This window comes from Drosophila sulfurigaster, chromosome X, assembly GCF_023558435.1.
Source record: "Drosophila sulfurigaster albostrigata strain 15112-1811.04 chromosome X, ASM2355843v2, whole genome shotgun sequence".
Lineage (NCBI taxonomy): Eukaryota > Metazoa > Arthropoda > Insecta > Diptera > Drosophilidae > Drosophila > Drosophila sulfurigaster.
In genome coordinates, this window is record NC_084885.1 from 26,569,755 (window position 1) to 26,590,608 (window position 20,854).

At 33.1% G+C, this 20,854-nt stretch overlaps 2 protein-coding genes across 5 annotated transcripts in view; one reads left to right on the forward strand and one right to left on the reverse strand.

Moving 5' to 3' along the window:
- The window catches only part of LOC133847537 (serine-rich adhesin for platelets), a 115,556-nt gene that overhangs the window by 91,290 nt on the left and 3,412 nt on the right, over positions 1 to 20,854 (reverse strand). For 2 of the 4 annotated variants that reach the window (XR_009895171.1, XM_062282668.1), the window contains exon 1: positions 19,256 to 19,773. The gene's annotated coding sequence lies outside the window, so the exon portion shown is untranslated. Of the gene's footprint in view, positions 1 to 19,255; positions 19,778 to 20,854 lie in introns of those variants that run through there. The other 2 variants (XR_009895172.1, XM_062282667.1) reach the window with 2 other exon arrangements.
- On the forward strand, positions 2,145 to 8,327 carry LOC133848788 (eukaryotic translation initiation factor 5B-like). Its single transcript, XM_062284481.1, has 25 exons — positions 2,145 to 2,275; positions 2,339 to 2,440; positions 2,662 to 2,853; positions 2,922 to 3,050; positions 3,124 to 3,222; positions 3,283 to 3,486; positions 3,559 to 3,687; positions 3,761 to 3,859; positions 3,920 to 4,123; positions 4,827 to 4,955; positions 5,029 to 5,127; positions 5,188 to 5,391; positions 5,460 to 5,588; positions 5,667 to 5,765; positions 5,826 to 6,029; positions 6,098 to 6,226; positions 6,300 to 6,398; positions 6,459 to 6,662; positions 6,731 to 6,859; positions 6,926 to 7,042; positions 7,105 to 7,218; positions 7,279 to 7,482; positions 7,551 to 7,679; positions 7,753 to 7,851; positions 8,292 to 8,327. The coding sequence occupies exons 1-25, from the start codon at positions 2,240 to 2,242 to the stop codon at positions 8,325 to 8,327; spliced, it is 3,318 nt and encodes a 1,105-aa protein (XP_062140465.1). The 5' UTR covers positions 2,145 to 2,239.

The following is a 20,854-nucleotide window of genomic DNA, read 5'->3' on the forward strand; positions in this document are numbered from 1 at the left end:
ACAAGGGAAAATACCCATTAAAGAACTTCAATGAAAGCGAATGAGATTGATAAACCACCATTCTGTCAATTAAAGATGTTGGCAAAATGTAAGCAGCAATTAAAATAATTATATACAATAACGAGTTGTCAGTCATTGCGGCTATATGTAGTACATATACCCTGTAGGCGTAGGGTATGCCACATGATGTGCACAATCTCGACATCGGCAACAATTTGTGCAATTTTCGAACTCTGCTGTTAACAACATTTGCAACAGTCGCTGTCGATGTCGTTGTTGTCGTTGTTTTCGTTGTTGTTGCTGGTGTTGATAAGGATGCTTGGAGCTGGCTGCGCTCGTGTTTGGTGTCAATGATAGCGTGAACGATACTTTGTATACACTCTCACACACAGATGCACACTTACACACAATTTCAAAAACATACAGCGAACGAACTTCGTTTGCATAAGTGGGGCGCCAGTTTCCGGCATACGCTGCGTATACACAATATGCAATATACAAATACATACACGGCAAAAATAAAAAAAAATAAAAACAACACAAACACTCACACATTCACTTGTGTATGTGTGTTTGAGGTAGCTTTAAAGTTTATGGCCACTGAATGGCCTTTCAGCGGTCAACAAAAAGTGCGGCAGTCAAATGCGGGGAAAAGCGGCTACGAAGCGATGAAATCGTCTGGCGGGAAGAAGACAGTCCTGAAGAGAAAGAGAGAGATAGAGAGAGAGAGAGCAAAAGATGGACAAAGAGAAGTAACATGTAGCAGCAAGTGTGAAGTGTGGCAGAATCTGTATCAGAATTTCAGGCATCAATGGCCATACCCTGCCTTGAACGGGGTAATTCATAGTCTGGCCAACTGCCGCATTGCATGGCATTCATCAAGGGACTCGTAAGGCAATCATATGCGAGTAAACTCATCAATTGACTGCCCAACCAAAGACTGGCGAAGACACTCCATGAAAATGCACTTTAACATTTAAATTTACCAACGGCAACGCAATCAACTTCAGCGTCTTGCACTAAGATGGAAGTAAATAAGCAAGAACCATCAAGTAATAAAACTTTTTCAAGTTCGAATATGATATTATCGATCAAAATAAACCAAATAAATATATAGCTATAACTTTCAAAAAATACCTACATTTGGTAAATATAAATATACTATAAATATACTTGGTATAAATATACCATATATAAATTGTTAACCGTAACCGATGTTTAACAAATTTTGGCTCTGTCCCTTATAGACTCTGAGTTATGGGTGAACATATGGACAGTCGGACCGATCAAGAATCTAAATACTTTAAGAGGTCGCTCCTCCAATTGGTCCAGAATATTCTTAAAAATTTTACCATATAACAAAATTATTAAAACAAGTACGAAAGCTTCAGTCGAGTATGCTCGACTGTGAGATGAATAAAAGCAAAACATTGCGGTATTATTCCTAAAATATACCAAAATAATATACCGCAAAAATACCGATATATATATATATATATATATATATATATATATATATATATATATATATATATATATATGGTATATTGAAATAGTATTGCATTGAAAATAAAATTGTTGAGTGGCAAATATACCAGATTGTTAGCCAAAGCAACAAAAACCCAAAATAAATAGACATTTTTGGGCCACACAAAAGTGTTTCTTAAATAACTTTCACAAGTTTGAATTTTCCTGGAAGCACAAAGTTATAATACCCTATGGGTAGCGGGTATAACGATCAATTATAATAAAATTGGATGCTAATTTAATGTCAAATCTTGACAGCTCTTACAGCTTGACCTGTGCTTTGAATAGTTAAATAAAATCAAACCCATACAAGGCGGTACTTTCGTTAAAATATCCCATCCTTACATATACTATATTCGGTTTTTTCAATCGAGAAGTCACACACAGACAAAAACTATTTAATTCTCCGTTAAAAAATACTAAACAACATTGACATTTTTCAAGTATTTCAGCTTCGATACTATTGCCTTAGTATCCAATAAACTTAACATTTTTGCCACCACTAATTGTTTGACAGTCAACACAGAGTTGCATTCAACTATCGCTAATAAATATCGCATAAATTCAAGTCATCGCACTTATCGATATTTTATCGAGCTCCAAAGTCCATCACTGTAGATGAATTGTGATTTTTGTCACTCACAATTGGAAAGAAACTAAGCGAACATCATCTGGTGAAAATTTTCAATAAATTTTTATTATTTTTTTAAAAATGGGTCGTGAAATAAAGCAAATATTCGCTAACAAGGTAAGTTTTCTAATCTTCTAATGCGGTGAAATACAATTTGTATTTAATTGTGTAAATTGTTAGCCAAAATTTTGCAAAAGTTCTTCAACTGTTAACAACGAAGAAGACGCTAAGAAGAACAAGGCTAAGAAGGTTAGGGCTGATCCTGCTTTAGTAGACAAAAAGGTTAGTTGCACAAATCATGAAAAATTGCTTCTATAGAAAATGAAATGAATGGAATAGCGAATGAGAAACTTCAATTCTATTAAATGCTTTGAGTTTTTTTAAATTATTTTCTGTAATTTAGAGTTTAATCCCGTGGCGAAAAAAAAACAAAAACAACCACGTGTGTCTAAGAAATCTGAAAATTAATTAGTCTCTTTTAATTCTTTTTAATAAATGGTTAGTCAACTCTTACCGAAGCTAAACTACATAAATTGAAGGTTGACAATGAGGCTGTCGGTAAAGTCACCAAAATAAAGAACAAGCTTAAATCCAAAACTGTTGGAGAAATCCAAAAAGGACTGGAGAAAGCAGAAAAGAAAGATTTGATTACAACTGATTTAATTGCTGCTGCTTCAGAGGAGAAACCAATAACTGTAAGTGCAAAATGCCTATCAATTCATTTAACTATTTAATGAGTTTGATTTAATCCATGTTCATTTAGACAAAGCTTAAAGTCAAGAAGGCTAAAAACGAGATCAAGACTGAATGTGAATCTGTTTTGGGTGATCCAAAGATCAAAACAGAACCAACTTCATCCGTGGCAGATATTTTGGAAGAGTCACAAAAAACTGTATGTAAAAAATACGAATCAATTCTTTGAACTATTTAATCAGACTAATTTAATAATTTTCCATTTACCAAAGCATAAAGTCAAGAAGGACAAAAATAAGATCAAGACTGAATGTGAATCGAATGATTCAAATTCTTCATCTGCTGCAAAAGTGGAGGGGCTTCCAAAAAATGTAAATTACAAATGTGCATTAATTCAAATATTGTTTAATAAGTCTCTTTTAAATTGCTAGAAACCGCTTGAAGACAAACTTACCGAAGCTAAGCTACGTAAATTGAAGGTTGACAATGAGGCTGTCGGTAAAGTCATCAAAAACAAGAACAAGGTTAAATCCAAAACTGTTGGAGAAATCCAAAAAGGACTGGAGAAAGCAGAAAAGAAAGATTTGATTACAATTGACTTAATTGCTGCTGCTTCAGAGGAGAAACCAATAACTGTAAGTGCAAAGTGCCTATCAATTCATTTAACTATTTAATGAGTTTGATTTAATCCATATTCATCTACATAGACAAAGCTTAAAGTCAAGAAGGGGAAAAGCAAGGCCAATGCTGAATCTGAATCTATTTTGGGTGATTCAAAGATCAAAGCTGAACCAACTTCATCCGTGGCAGATATTTTGGAAGAGTCACAAAAAACTGTATGTAAAAAATACGAATCAATTCTTTGAACTATTTAATCAGACTAATTTAATAATTTTCCATTTACCAAAGCATAAAGTCAAGAAGGACAAAAATAAGATCAAGACTGAATGTGAATCGAATGATTCAAATTCTTCATCTGCTGCAAAAGTGGAGGGGCTTCCAAAAAATGTAAATTACAAATGTGCATTAATTCAAATATTGTTTAATAAGTCTCTTTTAAATTGCTAGAAACCGCTTGAAGACAAACTTACCGAAGCTAAGCTACGTAAATTGAAGGTTGACAATGAGGCTGTCGGTAAAGTCACCAAAATAAAGAACAAGCTTAAATCCAAAACTGTTGGAGAAATCCAAAAAGGACTGGAGAAAGCAGAAAAGAAAGATTTGATTACAACTGATTTAATTGCTGCTGCTTCAGAGGAGAAACCAATAACTGTAAGTGCAAAATGCCTATCAATTCATTTAACTATTTAATGAGTTTGATTTAATCCATGTTCATTTAGACAAAGCTTAAAGTCAAGAAGGCTAAAAACGAGATCAAGACTGAATGTGAATCTGTTTTGGGTGATCCAAAGATCAAAACAGAACCAACTTCATCCGTGGCAGATATTTTGGAAGAGTCACAAAAAACTGTATGTAAAAAATACGAATCAATTCTTTGAACTATTTAATCAGACTAATTTAATAATTTTCCATTTACCAAAGCATAAAGTCAAGAAGGACAAAAATAAGATCAAGACTGAATGTGAATCGAATGATTCAAATTCTTCATCTGCTGCAAAAGTGGAGGGCTTCCAAAAATGTAAATTACAAATGTGCATTAATTCAAATATTGTTTAATAAGTCTCTTTTAAATTGCTAGAAACCGCTTGAAGACAAACTTACCGAAGCTAAGCTACGTAAATTGAAGGTTGACAATGAGGCTGTCGGTAAAGTCATCAAAAACAAGAACAAGGTTAAATCCAAAACTGTTGGAGAAATCCAAAAAGGACTGGAGAAAGCAGAAAAGAAAGATTTGATTACAATTGACTTAATTGCTGCTGCTTCAGAGGAGAAACCAATAACTGTAAGTGCAAAGTGCCTATCAATTCATTTAACTATTTAATGAGTTTGATTTAATCCATATTCATCTACATAGACAAAGCTTAAAGTCAAGAAGGGGAAAAGCAAGGCCAATGCTGAATCTGAATCTATTTTGGGTGATTCAAAGATCAAAGCTGAACCAACTTCATCCGTGGCAGATATTTTGGAAGAGTCACAAAAAACTGTATGTAAAAAATACGAATCAATTCTTTGAACTATTTAATCAGACTAATTTAATAATTTTCCATTTACCAAAGCATAAAGTCAAGAAGGACAAAAATAAGATCAAGACTGAATGTGAATCGAATGATTCAAATTCTTCATCTGCTGCAAAAGTGGAGGGGCTTCCAAAAAATGTAAATTACAAATGTGCATTAATTCAAATATTGTTTAATAAGTCTCTTTTAAATTGCTAGAAACCGCTTGAAGACAAACTTACCGAAGCTAAGCTACGTAAATTGAAGGTTGACAATGAGGCTGTCGGTAAAGTCATCAAAAACAAGAACAAGGTTAAATCCAAAACTGTTGGAGAAATCCAAAAAGGACTGGAGAAAGCAGAAAAGAAAGATTTGATTACAACTGATTTAATTGCTGCTGCTTCAGAGGAGAAACCAATAACTGTAAGTGCAAAATGCCTATCAATTCATTTAACTATTTAATGAGTTTGATTTAATCCATGTTCATTTAGACAAAGCTTAAAGTCAAGAAGGCTAAAAACGAGATCAAGACTGAATGTGAATCTGTTTTGGGTGATCCAAAGATCAAAACAGAACCAACTTCATCCGTGGCAGATATTTTGGAAGAGTCACAAAAAACTGTATGTAAAAAATACGAATCAATTCTTTGAACTATTTAATCATTTTTGACTAATTTAATAATTTTCCATTTACCAAAGCATAAAGTCAAGAAGGACAAAAATAAGATCAAGACTGAATGTGAATCGAATGATTCAAATTCTTCATCTGCTGCAAATGTGGAGGGGCTTCAAAAAAATGTAAATTAAAAATGTACATCAATTTCAATATTGTTTAACAAGTATCTTTTAAATTACTAGAAACCGATTGAAGACAAACTTACCGAAGCTAAACTACGTAAATTGAAGGTTGACAATGAGGCTGTTGGTAAAGTCACCAAAAACAAGAACAAGCTTAAATCCAAAACTGTTGGAGAAATCCAAAAAGGACTGGAGAAAGCAGAAAAGAAAGATTTGATTACAACTGATTTAATTGCTGCTGCTTCAGAGGAGAAACCAATAACTGTAAGTGCAAAATGCCTATCAATTCATTTAACTATTTAATGAGTTTGATTTAATCCATGTTCATTTAGACAAAGCTTAAAGTCAAGAAGGCTAAAAACGAGATCAAGACTGAATGTGAATCTGTTTTGGGTGATCCAAAGATCAAAACAGAACCAACTTCATCCGTGGCAGATATTTTGGAAGAGTCACAAAAAACTGTATGTAAAAAATACGAATCAATTCTTTGAACTATTTAATCAGACTAATTTAATAATTTTCCATTTACCAAAGCATAAAGTCAAGAAGGACAAAAATAAGATCAAGACTGAATGTGAATCGAATGATTCAAATTCTTCATCTGCTGCAAATGTGGAGGGGCTTCAAAAAAATGTAAATTAAAAATGTACATCAATTTCAATATTGTTTAACAAGTATCTTTTAAATTACTAGAAACCGATTGAAGACAAACTTACCGAAGCTAAACTACGTAAATTGAAGGTTGACAATGAGGCTGTTGGTAAAGTCACCAAAAACAAGAACAAGCTTAAATCCAAAACTGTTGGAGAAATCCAAAAAGGACTGGAGAAAGCAGAAAAGAAAGATTTGATTACAACTGATTTAATTGCTGCTGCTTCAGAGGAGAAACCAATAACTGTAAGTGCAAAATGCCTATCAATTCATTTAACTATTTAATGAGTTTGATTAAATCCATGTTCATCTAGACAAAGCTTAAAGTCAAGAAGGCTAAAAACGAGATCAAGACTGAATCTGAATCTGTTTTGGGTGATCCAAAGATCAAAGCAGAACCAACTTCATCCGTAGCAGATATTTTGGAAGAGTCACAAAAAACTGTATGTCAAAAATACGAAGCAATTCTTTGAACTATTTTATAAGTTTCTTTTAATTTTTTGGCAAAGCATAAAGTCAAGAAATCCAAAACCAAACTGATTGCCGAATCTTATTTGGGTGATCCAAAGATCGAAACCGAAGCAGCTCCACCAGTAGAAAATTTCTTTGAGGGGCCGCAGAAAATTGTGAGTAAAAAATGTGAGAATTTGTTCAACTTTTTAATGATCTTCATTTAATGCACTGCTAGCCAAAGCTTCAAGCCAAGAAGCCAAAATTTATGGCTGGATCTAAATCGAATGATTCAAATTTCAAAAGCACTCCAACTTCATCTGCTGCAAATATGGCAGGACTTCCTAAAAATGTAAGTTAAAAATGTGCATCAATTTCAATATTGTTTAATAAGTATCTTTTAAATTGCTAGAAACCGCTTGAAGACAAACTTACCGAAGCTAAGCTACGTAAATTGAAGGTTGACAATGAGGCTGTCGGTAAAGTCATCAAAAACAAGAACAAGGTTAAATCCAAAACTGTTGGAGAAATCCAAAAAGGACTGGAGAAAGCAGAAAAGAAAGATTTGATTACAACTGATTTAATTGCTGCTGCTTCAGAGGAGAAACCAATAACTGTAAGTGCAAAATGCCTATCAATTCATTTAACTATTTAATGAGTTTGATTTAATCCATGTTCATTTAGACAAAGCTTAAAGTCAAGAAGGCTAAAAACGAGATCAAGACTGAATGTGAATCTGTTTTGGGTGATCCAAAGATCAAAACAGAACCAACTTCATCCGTGGCAGATATTTTGGAAGAGTCACAAAAAACTGTATGTAAAAAATACGAAGCAATTCTTTGAACTATTTAATCAGACTAATTTAATTAATTTCCATTTACCAAAGCATAAAGTCAAGAAGGCTAAAAACAAGACCCAGACTAAATGTGATTCGAATGATTCAAATTCTTCATCTGCTGCAAATGTGGAGGGGCCTCCAAAAAATGTAAGCGAAAAATTCGAAACAAGTCGTGTACTTCCATTTGAAATTTTCTATTTGTATTTTCTTTACAAAATTAGATTAAAACGGGCAATAAGGCAGGTTCCTCTAGACCTGCAGGTGGTTTAGTCACCATCAATTACTCTTGCAAGACCTGTAAAAGTCATTTATTTAGATCAAGGTATATGTTTACATCCCCAATTATTTTTTAATTTCTAAATGAAGTGTTCATTTTGTCAAATATATTTAACTAAAAGCAAGCCAAACTTGCAATTCAAATCAGCTGTTTTCATTTATGCCAACACAGAGTTGCATTTGCGAAGAGAGAGTTGCCACCAAAAACAAATTGTGAAAATAAGAATCGCAAAATATTTCTAATCAGTAAGAGAAGCAATAAATTATAATTTAAATTAAAAGTGTTGTAGAAATTATATTATCATATTTAGATCAAGTGCATCTGCTTCAATGATGCGATTTTGTGATGCAAGTGTTGATATCAAAGTCGCATCACGTGAACAGAGTGAACAAGAAAGAAGACGAAGGAAGAAGAAACAATAATAGAAACAAATGAACCGATAATAGACAATTTAATAAATTAGACGACACTGACGATATACAAGGAGTATAAGTTAAGTTTATTTATTATTAATTTATCGACTCCACTCAGTCCGTTTTGCAACTCGCTCAGCAATGAACATATCCCTGTACAACGTGGTCAAATTAATCAACTTGGCAATCGTCTTTCTTATGCCTCTGTATATTTCCTATTATTTTTTCAACTTTGGTTTTTCTATTTTAAAAAATTGCAAAATTTGAAATAATGTGAGAGCATCAAAACTTGTAAGTGGAATATTTGTCTGATTTCCATTAATAACGCTCCTTTTTGGATAAGCTCTCTTTCACACATTCGCTAATAGAAGATGCGACGGAAGATTCCAATCTTAATGGACATTTTCAATGATGCATCTCTTTCTAAACAGAATGTTGTAGAGGTGTGACCATGTATTATTTGTTTTTGCCTTTTCCGTGACAAATTTAGGCACATAAAAGTAGGTAAGTGCGGCCACTCTAAAATTCGTGCAGCTTGCTCGCAGGCCAGATTTATTTAGCTCATCTGGGAACAGCGCCTTAGGATCAACGACAGGCCACAAATATCTTTCATTTTCCAGCTGCAAACATTTTATCCACACACACATAGTTTTCATATCAGTTGCCAACGTCGTCATCATAATCATCATCATCATCATCACCATCATCTTCATCATCAGCATAATCATCATCAGCATAATCATCATCATCATATTTCGCTGCTTAACTTTGTGTGATTTTTTGCCGCGCTCGATTTTTTTATGATCTCACTTTGATTTCGACCATAAGTTCTGTGTCTGTGTATTTTTATAGTCGGGAGTCATAAAATTGATAAACAATATGGAAAATAAGGAAAAGGAGTTGTTGATGTGGGTGGCGAATACGCTTAAATGCTGCTTTATAATGCATTTTAATGGCCCATTGGAGTTTGGCTACCAAAACACACAACTTTACTTTTTATATGCCACCAAGTTTCAGAGTAGCCCATATACCTAAAAATATATATATGTATGTATATAAATTTGTACTCGTTGGCCACAAAAATGAGCGAAAAATTGCAAGCGGAGTGTAAAATTTATGATAAAAACGTGCGACGCTGATAAGAAAAACCGGAAGCGTGGCCACGGGGCAACAAAAAAAAGTGCTGTGTGTGTGTGTGTGTGTGTGTGTGTGTGTGTGCTTCATAAAAACTGCAAGGCGGAGGCGGATGTATAGCGTTCGTTGGTGCTGGGTGCTGACAGGAAGTGCACGGCATGGTCAGACAACTCGGCGACCGCCTCTTGACTCCAACAGGGTGGGGACGGGACGGGGGCGTGGCATCTTGTTGCTCGTTAGGCTAATAACGAGAGGAGCGCTCGTGGCGCCGACGACGCCGCATGCAGATTTACGGCGATGATACAGAAGCCAAAAATTGCAGTGCACGGCAAAAGTGTTGATAGCCACTGAGAGGAGGAGCAGAAGAAGGAGGAGGCAGTCATAAAACGCCAAAAGGCGTCATAGGAGAGGGACAACGACTAGCAAATACCCTGCGCAACTCAAATTGTATTTACTTTGATGATGCAGTAACTTCAATTTTGTTAGCTGATGAATAAAACTGCATACACTGATGAAAGACCAATTTCTAAGATGAAGAACATTCGTGTTAAAAATTATGTTCTTACAATAAGATCACTTGCGGAACAAAGTCTTATATCAAATGCTCTTGAAATCAAAATGTGTTTTCTAACATTAAGATTTTCATATTTCTAAAGCACTTTTTCAACCAAGATTTTGCAACTTTTTTTCAGTATAGATCGTTGGCATAGCCGCTGCTGGTGTAACGCTATTTATACAGGGTATTTAAAGAGCCCAACGTGCGAGCGTTTGAGAGCGCTGGCAGAGCAGCTTTAAAAAGTGTAGGTGGCAAGTGGCTGATGGCTGTTGGCAGTTGGCGCAGGCGGCAATTGGCCTCATCACTTCAGCACCGTGGGCGATGCAATCATGCCGATACTTTGAGGCAATGCCAGCCCTGATGCCTATGTGTGTGTGTGTGCGTTTGAGGTACTTCAGGTTTTTCCTTTATATACCCTCGGCTCAGTTGAATGTTACTAAAAAGTGGCAGCACTTCTTGACTCTACAAAGTACGCATGTTGCTGCTGATCAACAACATTTTGGCTACTCCTTTAAATATCGCGCAACTACAGCCGATAATCAAGCTGAAGAGTTGACATTTTTCTATGCAGTTTCTGTTATTTTAACACAGTCGAAATTTATAATTATATATCACACTTTTCATGGAAATACATAACACAAAAATCTAGTGTAAAAATGTGAAAATAATATTAAAAGTAAATATGCATACAAAAATATAGATTATTGTTGTAAGTGTGTCCATATTTTATATATCATAATTAGCAAAACAAACTTGACCGCATTTGGTTTTAAATATGCTTTACTTTGATGTATGGTCACACTTTATTTTAACTTTTTCTTTGTTTGGACATTCGTTGTGATTAGATGCGCAAAGCATAACGAAAATATAAGTTCATTGTATATACATATTTGGAAACGGATATTGATAATAATAACAATAATTATATTTAATAAAAAACGTAAATCAAATATAAAAAAAAATATTTAAAACTTTGTTTTTTATTATAATCATTTTTCAATTATGTATTCAGTTTAGAAGAAAAGAAAAGTAATATTAAATGCATTTAAATAGAAATAGGTTCAGAACAGTTAAGAAAAAAATACTTAAATATATATACGTATAATAAATATATGTTATTTATTGTAATTGAATTTTAAACATATATAGTTATTGTATAAATCATTGTATTTAATTTAATCCAAATAATAATAGTAAAAATAAAACAAATATACTAAATACATAAAAAAAAGTTAAGATTCTATAAAAACTAAAATAAATAATGAAAAAACAACAACGTAATATTCAATACTTACAAAAATTGAGGAAACAAAAAATATACATATATTTTAAATTATGACAAACATAAATTAATTTCAGTCTATATATGAATACTAATATATGTAAAGAAATAAAAAACTTAATAAATAGGTAGATAAACAATTAAGAATGAAATGAAAAATAATAATAATTATAATAAGTAAGCCATTGTACATAAAAATATATCGATAGTTTGAGCACATATTCGATAGTTAGTTTGGGCTGGCAGCACTGTGCAATACGAAGAAGTTGGCAGCTCGCCGAAAGAAGAGGAAGAAGTAAAAGAAACAAACAAAATATAATAAATACATAAATACAACATAAATAGTCTCATAATCGGAAACCAGGAAGAACGACTGATTCAAGAAAGTTGCAATCTTTATAGAAATAGTGTGTTGATCATAAGACAGCAAAAATAACTATTTCAACATTTAATACTGAGTGCTTCAAAGTCTAGCACACTCAATTAGAATGCCGCTATCGAGTTTTAGTTCAGCAAAAAGAAGAGGAGAGCAGGCCGGCAAAGGCAGGTGGTATGCAGGTCTCGTTGGCAGGGTCCTGTTTGTGCCTGGCGGACGTGTGCATTGCTGTTTTGATTAAAAGCATCGGCCACTTTGAACTTTACGCTGTGGCACGGCAGCAGCAAAGTGCAGTCAGTGCATGTTACGACGACTAAACTGGCAACGGGCAACTAGCAACTTGCAACTGCATCTAATTTCATTTGCATTCCGAGGGCCATGAAATTCGATCATACGGCCGATAGTTGTTTGAGGCAAAAAAAAAACGGAAAAAAGAAAACAAAGTTAGGTTTAAGCAGACGTCACAAAGCGACTTGATGAAGGACACACGCCATGAAGAACATTTGTTGGCAATTAACCTTTTGGCCAGTTTTTGAGGCATGTGGGGCGTGGCTAGGTTTTGGGTTTTTGTGCGGAGACAAACAAAAGTTAAGAAGAAATACGTATCCGTTTCAATATGTCGACACTCGACAAGCGAGGCGAGCGAGTTGAGAAGGCAGCGCTGAAATTCCCAAAACTAATCAGCACGAAAAACGTGGCGCACCCAACGACGACATGTGCTAAATGAATCAAACGGACAACAGACACATACAGATAGATATATCAAATGATATGGCATACATGGTTGAGGCCGACGCACGTCAGTTTGCTTATACTACAACAACCAGTAGCCGCTGCTAGTGATGGCAAAATAAAGTTTATTAATCGAAACGTATTTGAAGGAACATAAAACTAATTGATTCAGGAATTCTTGATAGTTTTATGTATATAATAAACTAAATATTTCAAGACATATTTTAATAAGCAAGCAAACATTGAAAGCAAGGTAAGACAGAAGCTGAAAACAAATAATAATAAAATAAATTGTAAAATATATGGTTATAATATATATATATATATATATATATATATATATATATATATATATATATATATATATATATATATATATATATATATATATATATATATATATATATATAACTTCAACTAAATAATCATCGGTTATTGAATATCGTGCGATTACTTATGCCATCACTAGGCGCCGCTATCAGTTGCTGTCAGTTGCAGCCCTGACACTAGCGCAGCCCTTTGCTCAGCGCTGCCAGACGCTACGCCTCCCCTCTGCACAAGCAAGTAATAGCACGCATTTTCAATGGATCGTTGCTGTTGTAAACTTGTCTCATAAACGAAACTGAAGAAGCCAGCGCAGCGCAGGGCAGAAGCGAAGGGTGAGTGTGAGTGAGAAGTCGAGTCGCTGCACACAAAAAACCATTAATCAAATGTCTGACTGTCTCAATGTCTGTTGCTCCTAAGCCTTCATGCTGCTGCCGCTGCTGTTGCTGCTGTGACTGTGAATGCCGCGTGGCATTTTGCGACAGCCAGACAGGCAGGCAGGAAACGGAAGTGTTACACACTAAGCCATTTTGTCTGTACCGTTTGTCATGTCAGAGCATCAAAAAAAAAGAAAAACTAAAATATTACATGTTAGCCCCTCGAGTACAAGCGAATGGTAAAGACGCTGTAAGTAAAATAAAAAAAGAAAATAATAATAATAATATTAATATTAATAATAATAATAATAATAATAATAATAATAATAATAATAATAATAATAATAATAATAATAATAATAATAATAATAATAATAATAATATATATATATATATATAATAATAATAATAATAATAATATATATAATATATATATATATATATATATATATAATAATAATATATAATATAATATAATATATAATATATAATAATAAATGGTATTATTATGGAAAAAAATAATAAATCGATAAAATGTAAAAAATTAAATTATTAATAATATTGTCATACTTCACTGCGAACAAGAGATGGCGCTAGTGTTGTACAGCGAGCGACATAGCAGGCAACTTGCAGGTATAATATTAAGTAATAATAATACAAAAATCATAGCAATAATAATAATTATATAATTTTTGAATATACTAAACGATTAAATATATAGCCACACATTGCTGCATTCAATAGATGGCGCTAGTGTTGTACAGCGAGTGACATAACAGTCAGCTTGCCATATAAGAAATACATTTTTAACAATAAATCGGGTTTACAGTGTATTGAAATGTCGATTAGCCGCATCAAAGCGTTGACTCCCGACTCGGCTCAAGTTTTGTTAAAATATTTTTGCATCGCATTTCAGATAGTTGGGCGAGAGAGCATTTCTCTTGTTTTGTTGTTGGGCAAATAGAAAAATTACACACGCACATTTATAAATATTTATTTGCCAGGCGTGCGTGTGTGTATGTGTGTGTGTGAGCGAGAGTGTGTGTGTAAGTGCAGCTGTTGGCCAACCTTAACTTTTGGCTGCCTGCTCGCTTATCCTTTTGTGCTGCTTCGGTCGAAGCCAAAAGTTTTTGTATAGTTTTAGTCTCGGCCTCAACTCGTCGACTAGCTTGTTTGACACGCACACTAATAGATGCAAATATATACATTAGACACACACATACACATACACGCATAGAGAGAGAAAGCGACAACTTTATTGAGAACACGTGTTTGCGCATTTAGTTGCCAATGGGCCCAAGACTTTGATGAAGTGTGAAAAAAGAAAAATACAAAAAAAAAAAAAAAAAAAAAAAAAAAAAACAGAAAATAAGCAAAGCCAAGTGCATAAAGTTGAGCCAAAGCAGCTTCGACGTCGACTTCGACTTGGACTTGCAAATCAAAAGGTCTGACAGGCGTGGCAATCTGTTTTGTTTGGCTTTAAGTGCCAGGTGGCTTTGCCACTCAACTGAACTCAACTCTGAGGTGAGCAGAGGACTGAGATGAGGGCTGAGACCACTTTACATAACTACAACAAGTGTCCAAGTCAATCGCCCTAAGGCTTAACGCAGAGTCAAAACATAAGCAGCACACACACACGCACACACACACACATAAAGAATAAGTAAATAAAAGAAGGAAATGTGGAAAGAAGAAGAAAGAAATAGTTGAACAAGTCCAAGTGTTGTTCTCGGGCTCAGCAAATCTATGCTCACACTAATTGCGAATTACAAGCTGGAACTTGTCTTCCTGTTGGGATTTGCCTTTGACGAATATGCGAAGCCAACAATTCCGAACTGCCAAAACAACTTAAAAAAGGTGGCAATAAAGTTTGGCCTAAGCTGCTTTTATATTTGTGCAGTATTTATGGCAAGCTCAGAGAAAATTCTTGTTTTTATTTTACTTATATTAAATTGTTGTATTAAGTGTCTCAAAATATCCTTTTATCATATTTCGGATTTATTTTTAAACAATTTTTTCGTTGTTCTTTTTTTTTGCAGAAATAAAAAATTTTTTTAAATTTGTAGAGATTAACTTAACATAGTTGCATTATGTAATTGGCTCCAAAATTTCCTTTACTTACTTTTATAATATGCATTTTTAGTGCTTATATTTACTATTAAGCCTAAATATATGGTTGATTTTTAGTATATTTTCCACTCGATGGTACATTTTCAATGTATCAATATATGAAGTATAGCCTTTAGTATATTTGTAGTAATTCTAGTATATCTTGGTACTTAATGGTATATTTTAAATCAATATTCCAAATGCAGCATTTAATATATTTGTAGTAACTCTGATATACATATTTTATTACTCAATGGTATATTCTGAATCATATAATATATCAAATATAGCTCAAGGTATATTTTCCAAATTTTAAGAGTATATTAATTCGGTATATTATATTTTTGGTTACCCCACTGTTTTGCTTTCGTTCTCAATGTATAGTTTGTTGTTTATGTTAAATTTTTATTTATAGATGTTTTAAAGATTTTTATTGGTGAATTTTGCATTTGAATGCAATTCATTATTGAGTAATTTGTAAAACAATAAATTTGCTATTTTCATTCTAAAATTTTTAGCTTGTTAATTATAAATTTCGTTGTCTGCATTTAAATTTTAACTCATTACTTGGTTTAGGTATATTGATTTATTTATATTGAAGTAGGTTAATAAACGATTTTCCGCATTCGAATGCATTTTGTTATGTTGTAAATTTCGGAAAACCAACTCTGCTGTTATTTAACGCATTTATTTTAGAATGCAATAAATGTCTGCTAAAAATTACAGCAAAATGGGTACAATAAGAATTTAAATGAAATTAAAGGGAAAATGATCAATTTATCAATTCAGTTAAACACAAAAATAATTGAAAAATATAAAATATTTATTCATTAAAAATAAATAATGTCCCATATTAAGGAATGTTCATACTGTCATAATCAACCATAGCTAAACAAAACAGTTTAAGCAGCTCGGGGCAAATTTGTTGGTTATTAAATCAACAAAACGAAAATAGATATTAGTAGAATTTGAAAATGATTTTTTCCGCATTTTATTCGCTTTAGAAAGCATCAAATGACGGGCAAATGAAGTTATTAGAAAAATACGATTTATTATGAACACAAAATAAAACCAAATAAAAATGGTGATTTTTCTGAAATTGGAATGGAATTTTGCAATCTCGCAATACGAATTTTGTGTGCATTGAGAGAAGCATCGCGTTAGCATTTCATTTTAATTATGAGTTAAAACGTTTCACGCCCAGCTGATTTATGTATTTATTTATTTATTTATTTATGGATTTATAACATATATGATTTTTGCAGCATTTCGTTGATGCTTCGCTGATTTTGTTGCCATGTTTTTAATGCTCGTGTCAAGAGCAAATCAAGAGAGTGTGCAAAAGTCGATTAAATGCAACTTTCGATTTTAGTATTTATTTATTTACAGGGTATTTGCTCATTGCTCAGCAAGTTCTAAACGCTTTTGTAAATGACATTTTCATTTAATTTTCTTCAATTTTGTGTTGGCAATTTGCTATCGTTGTTGTTGTTGTTGCTGTTGCTGTTGTTGTTGTATGTCAGTTATTGCATTTCATACAAAGTTTTTGGCCAAATGTTATTCAATTAAACAAATTATTTAGCTTGGCATTTTAATTAGCATTTCACATTTTGCCTGTGTTGAAGGTTTTGCAATTTGATTTCGTTATGGTTTTCCCTCTCTCTCTCTTTCTCTCTCTATCTATCTGTGTGTTTCTCCTTCTCTGTCAATAACCAAAAACATTTCGCCCCATTTAATTCAATTTTCATTATGAATGACACACACATTCGTACACACACTCGTTGCATTGCAGCATTGAAATGTAGTGTGTGGCAGCACAGGAAACAGCGGCTATTGCCAGGGATTGATGCAAATATAATACCCTAAAAGGAAGTGCCCAATGGCAGCAGACCAAATGAATGTAGCACTGACATTTGCTGTGTTCCGCAACTGTGTTTCGCTTCAATTTCGCCTTTAAATTTAAAATCATTTAAATAGTAAATTGAAGCTTGTCCTGAATTTCATATTTGCTTATAAAAAATAGAATACTATACTTTATTCAAAAATATATTTAAATTCGTTACGAATTTTACTAATTTGTAATATTTTGTTTTTATTATTGAAACTGTACAAAAAATGTCGTAAGAATTGAGTTCACTTAAAGTCGAACAAATGTAAACAAAAATACATCAAAATAATATTTAAGTTTTATTAAATTCCAAGCAAATTCTTAAATATGTTTTTGATTATTAAAAACTTACAACTAAGGAATTCAAATGCCTTAAGAATAAGTTACATTTTGAAAGACATTTTTCAAATCAAAATTTTAAAGTAAGTATTTCTGAAACATTGAAAAATGTAACGAACTTAAATAAAACGGCAATAAAACTATAAAGTTTCATAGAACACACTAAACTAGAATTTCATAATGAATTTTCCTAACACAAGAAGTGTCTGGCAAAAAAAAGAACAATCGGGGATTGAAAACAAAATTAAAAACATATGCACACATAAAATGCAAATAGCTGATATTTGCAATGTTGAGTTGACTTCGGAGAGAAATATAAAAAAAGAACAAATAAGAAAGCTACAGTCGAATGTGCTCGACTATAAGATACCATTTTCGATAAAAAAAAATATACCAAATAATATACTAAAAATATACCAAAATCCAAATTTGGTACATCATTATTGTACTTCATTCAGAATCTACCATATTCTACATATACTAAAAATATACCGCAAAAATACTAAAATATACATCCGGCAATATTTGGTGTATCTATATTATACGAAATTCAAAATATACCATGTCCTAGAAATACTGAAAGGATACCGCAAAAATACTAAAATATACTGGTGGCTGTATTTGGTATTTTTATGTATATTGTACTACATATACCTAAAATGTACTGCAAAAAAGAAAAACTGATGGCTATATTTTGTATATTGAAAATATACCAGATTGTCATCCACGAACCCAAAAACTCGTAGTATTTTTTCCAATAAATTTCTTTATTTCTTAAATAACCTCTACCAAATTGTCAGGAATCATAAATACGTAAACAAATTATAACTTTATTTCTTATAGTCTCTGAGATGCAGTGATAGACGTTATATCGTCTCGTCTGTTGACGCTGATCAAGAATATATTTACATTATTTGGCCTCCTGTTATAATACCCTTCTACTCGAATGGGTAGCGGTTGTAAAGGGGAACAAAAAATAGAATAATCTGCAACTAAACCAACTTCAATCAAGGACTAATCCTAACTAGTACAAAACAGTGCCACATAATATTTATTGTATGAGCTGAGCCAAAAGAGTTGACTTGCTTTTAGTCCATACAAATGTTGCATTTAATGGCATTATGTATTCAGTCACGAAATTGTTTTTGCCCATTTTTAAACTGACACGCAAAATAACAATCATTTTAGGCTTATATGTATATATAGAGTATGGTATGATTGGAGGGCGGGGTGGGTGGTGAATTTTAGCCGATGTGTCGACCTCATGTCAAGTGTCAGTGTTGTCATCCGTTTGACAATTTATGTTTCATTTGATTATTGTTATTATAATTGTTTGTGTGTTTTGTTGTTATTATTGTTATTGAAAGTACATGTTGTTTTTACACATGCATTTTTGCTTTTGCCTCTCGAATCGAATCTGTGCAGATTTTAATTATGAAATTAATAACAATTATAACGAGTCGAGTGTTTGTTTAACATAATTACATTGCCTCAATTAATATGTCCATCTAAAAATGCAAACACGACAAAAAGAAAAAACGAAAAACGGGAAAAACAACTGCGAGACTTTTGAAAGTAAAACAAAGTTTGTTTTTTTTTGAACACACAAAACTAGCTAAATTGTTCAATTAAATGCAAGGTGAAAAGCATTTGTAGAATTTATCAATTTGTTTTTGAGTGAAAATGCTGCGTCGTGAAAGGAAAAGCCTACAAATGAAAAGAAGAAATAAAAATTTTCACTCACCCATCAAGCGATGCGATGCGAAGCGAGGAGCAATTAACACGAGTTTTGTTGTTTGTTGTTTGTTGACTCTCGACTCCGCAATCGTCGTCGTTGTCGTCGTCGTCATACGCTGCGTATGCGTGATGACTTGTTTTGCTTGCTATGTGTCGTTCGATTTCAATTTCAATGTCAATCTTCTTGTTGTTGTTGTTGTTGCTGCTGTTGTCCACTTCGATTGTTGTTGTTGTTGTTGTTGTGGATAGTTCAACAAAACGCTTGACGTTGATTTGAAGTTGGGGAGTTTGATGATGACACAAATAAAGTCGTTGCACATGCAACTTAATATTTGCACAAAATGTTCACATTTCTCCCACTCTCCCACTCGCTATCTCTTTCGTTCGCACTGTTTGTCAATAGTATTGCCGTTTCCCTCTGTTCATTTGTTCAACTGATTTGCGTTCTGCGAGTGTAAGCAATATTTCAAATTGCTGTCGCTGTTGTTGCTGTTGTTGTTGCTGTTGTTGTCGTAGGACACAGAATGGAAATGAAATTAAAATTAAAATTAAAACAAATTGCCAGCTAAATAAAACATAAAATATATATGTACGTATGTATATCAAATGGTGGGGGGATCAAAAGGTAAACAGACGCCGCGCCAAAAATTGTATTAAAGGACACTAAGAGCAGGCAACACACAAAGAAGGACGAAAGAACTACAACAACAACAATAACTACGACAACAACAATGCAGGGAAATGAGCAAACGCGACAAAGCGAAAGCAAAAGCAGGCAAAATGCTGCGCCACATTTTCACACACACACATACACACACACACACATACACACACACACACATACACACACAAACATTTATACGCAAGCTGCGTTGCCTGAGGAGCAGAATTTTTCGCGTTGTCTGTTCTTAGTTGACAAATGCGCGCAGGATGCGCATTATGAAATTTTTAATCAAATGAAATGACAATAAGATTTTTCAATGAAAACGAAATGTGCCATATACATACATACATACATATTATATTCAAGAAGGGAGCAAAGGGCAGCTCACAACTTCCATGAGTTAATTGAAAAATTCTCAGAAATCTGAGACTGCAGCAAATAAGTTGAAAAGGATTTTCAAAGAAGCGGCAATTGAGCAGCAATTAGATAAATATAGAGATTAGCCTAGAGATATGTCATATAGTAAAACATATATTAAAATAAATATTATATATGGGCATTTCCAAAATCGCGCACGGGACATTCGTACGCTTTCAAAGTAAAAACACGGCAAAACGGAAACGTTTTTTTTTTCAACTGAAACGCTTAATGTACAGCATTTTATTAGCTCTTTCATTGGTGCAAAGATTGATGATGGGTATTTTTTCATTTAGAAGATAATTGCAGAAGTCAAGTGATTCGCACGGGACACAAAACGGAAGTGGTTTAAGAGGTCAACCAATTCAAACGCAAATTTCAGCTAATCCAGAGGCAATATTTTAATGCAACTAATTTTAAATTTTTGTGCATTGATGCCTCATTAAGAAGATTATAATTTTTTTCAAAAACGACTTGTATTTTTTTTTTAATTCAATTTGAAGTAAATTCGCACGGGACATCGCG

What these genes read in the sequence shown, in the direction of transcription:
- LOC133848788 (XM_062284481.1), top strand. Translation starts at nt 2,240, where the DNA reads ATGGGTCGTGAAATAAAGCAAATATTCGCTAACAAG. An exon ending in TGGAAGAGTCACAAAAAACT is followed by an intron (nt 3,051 to 3,123) that starts GTATGTAAAAAA and finishes CATTTACCAAAG; the next exon opens with CATAAAGTCAAGAAGGACAA. An exon ending in CAGAGGAGAAACCAATAACT is followed by an intron (nt 5,392 to 5,459) that starts GTAAGTGCAAAA and finishes ATGTTCATTTAG; the next exon opens with ACAAAGCTTAAAGTCAAGAA.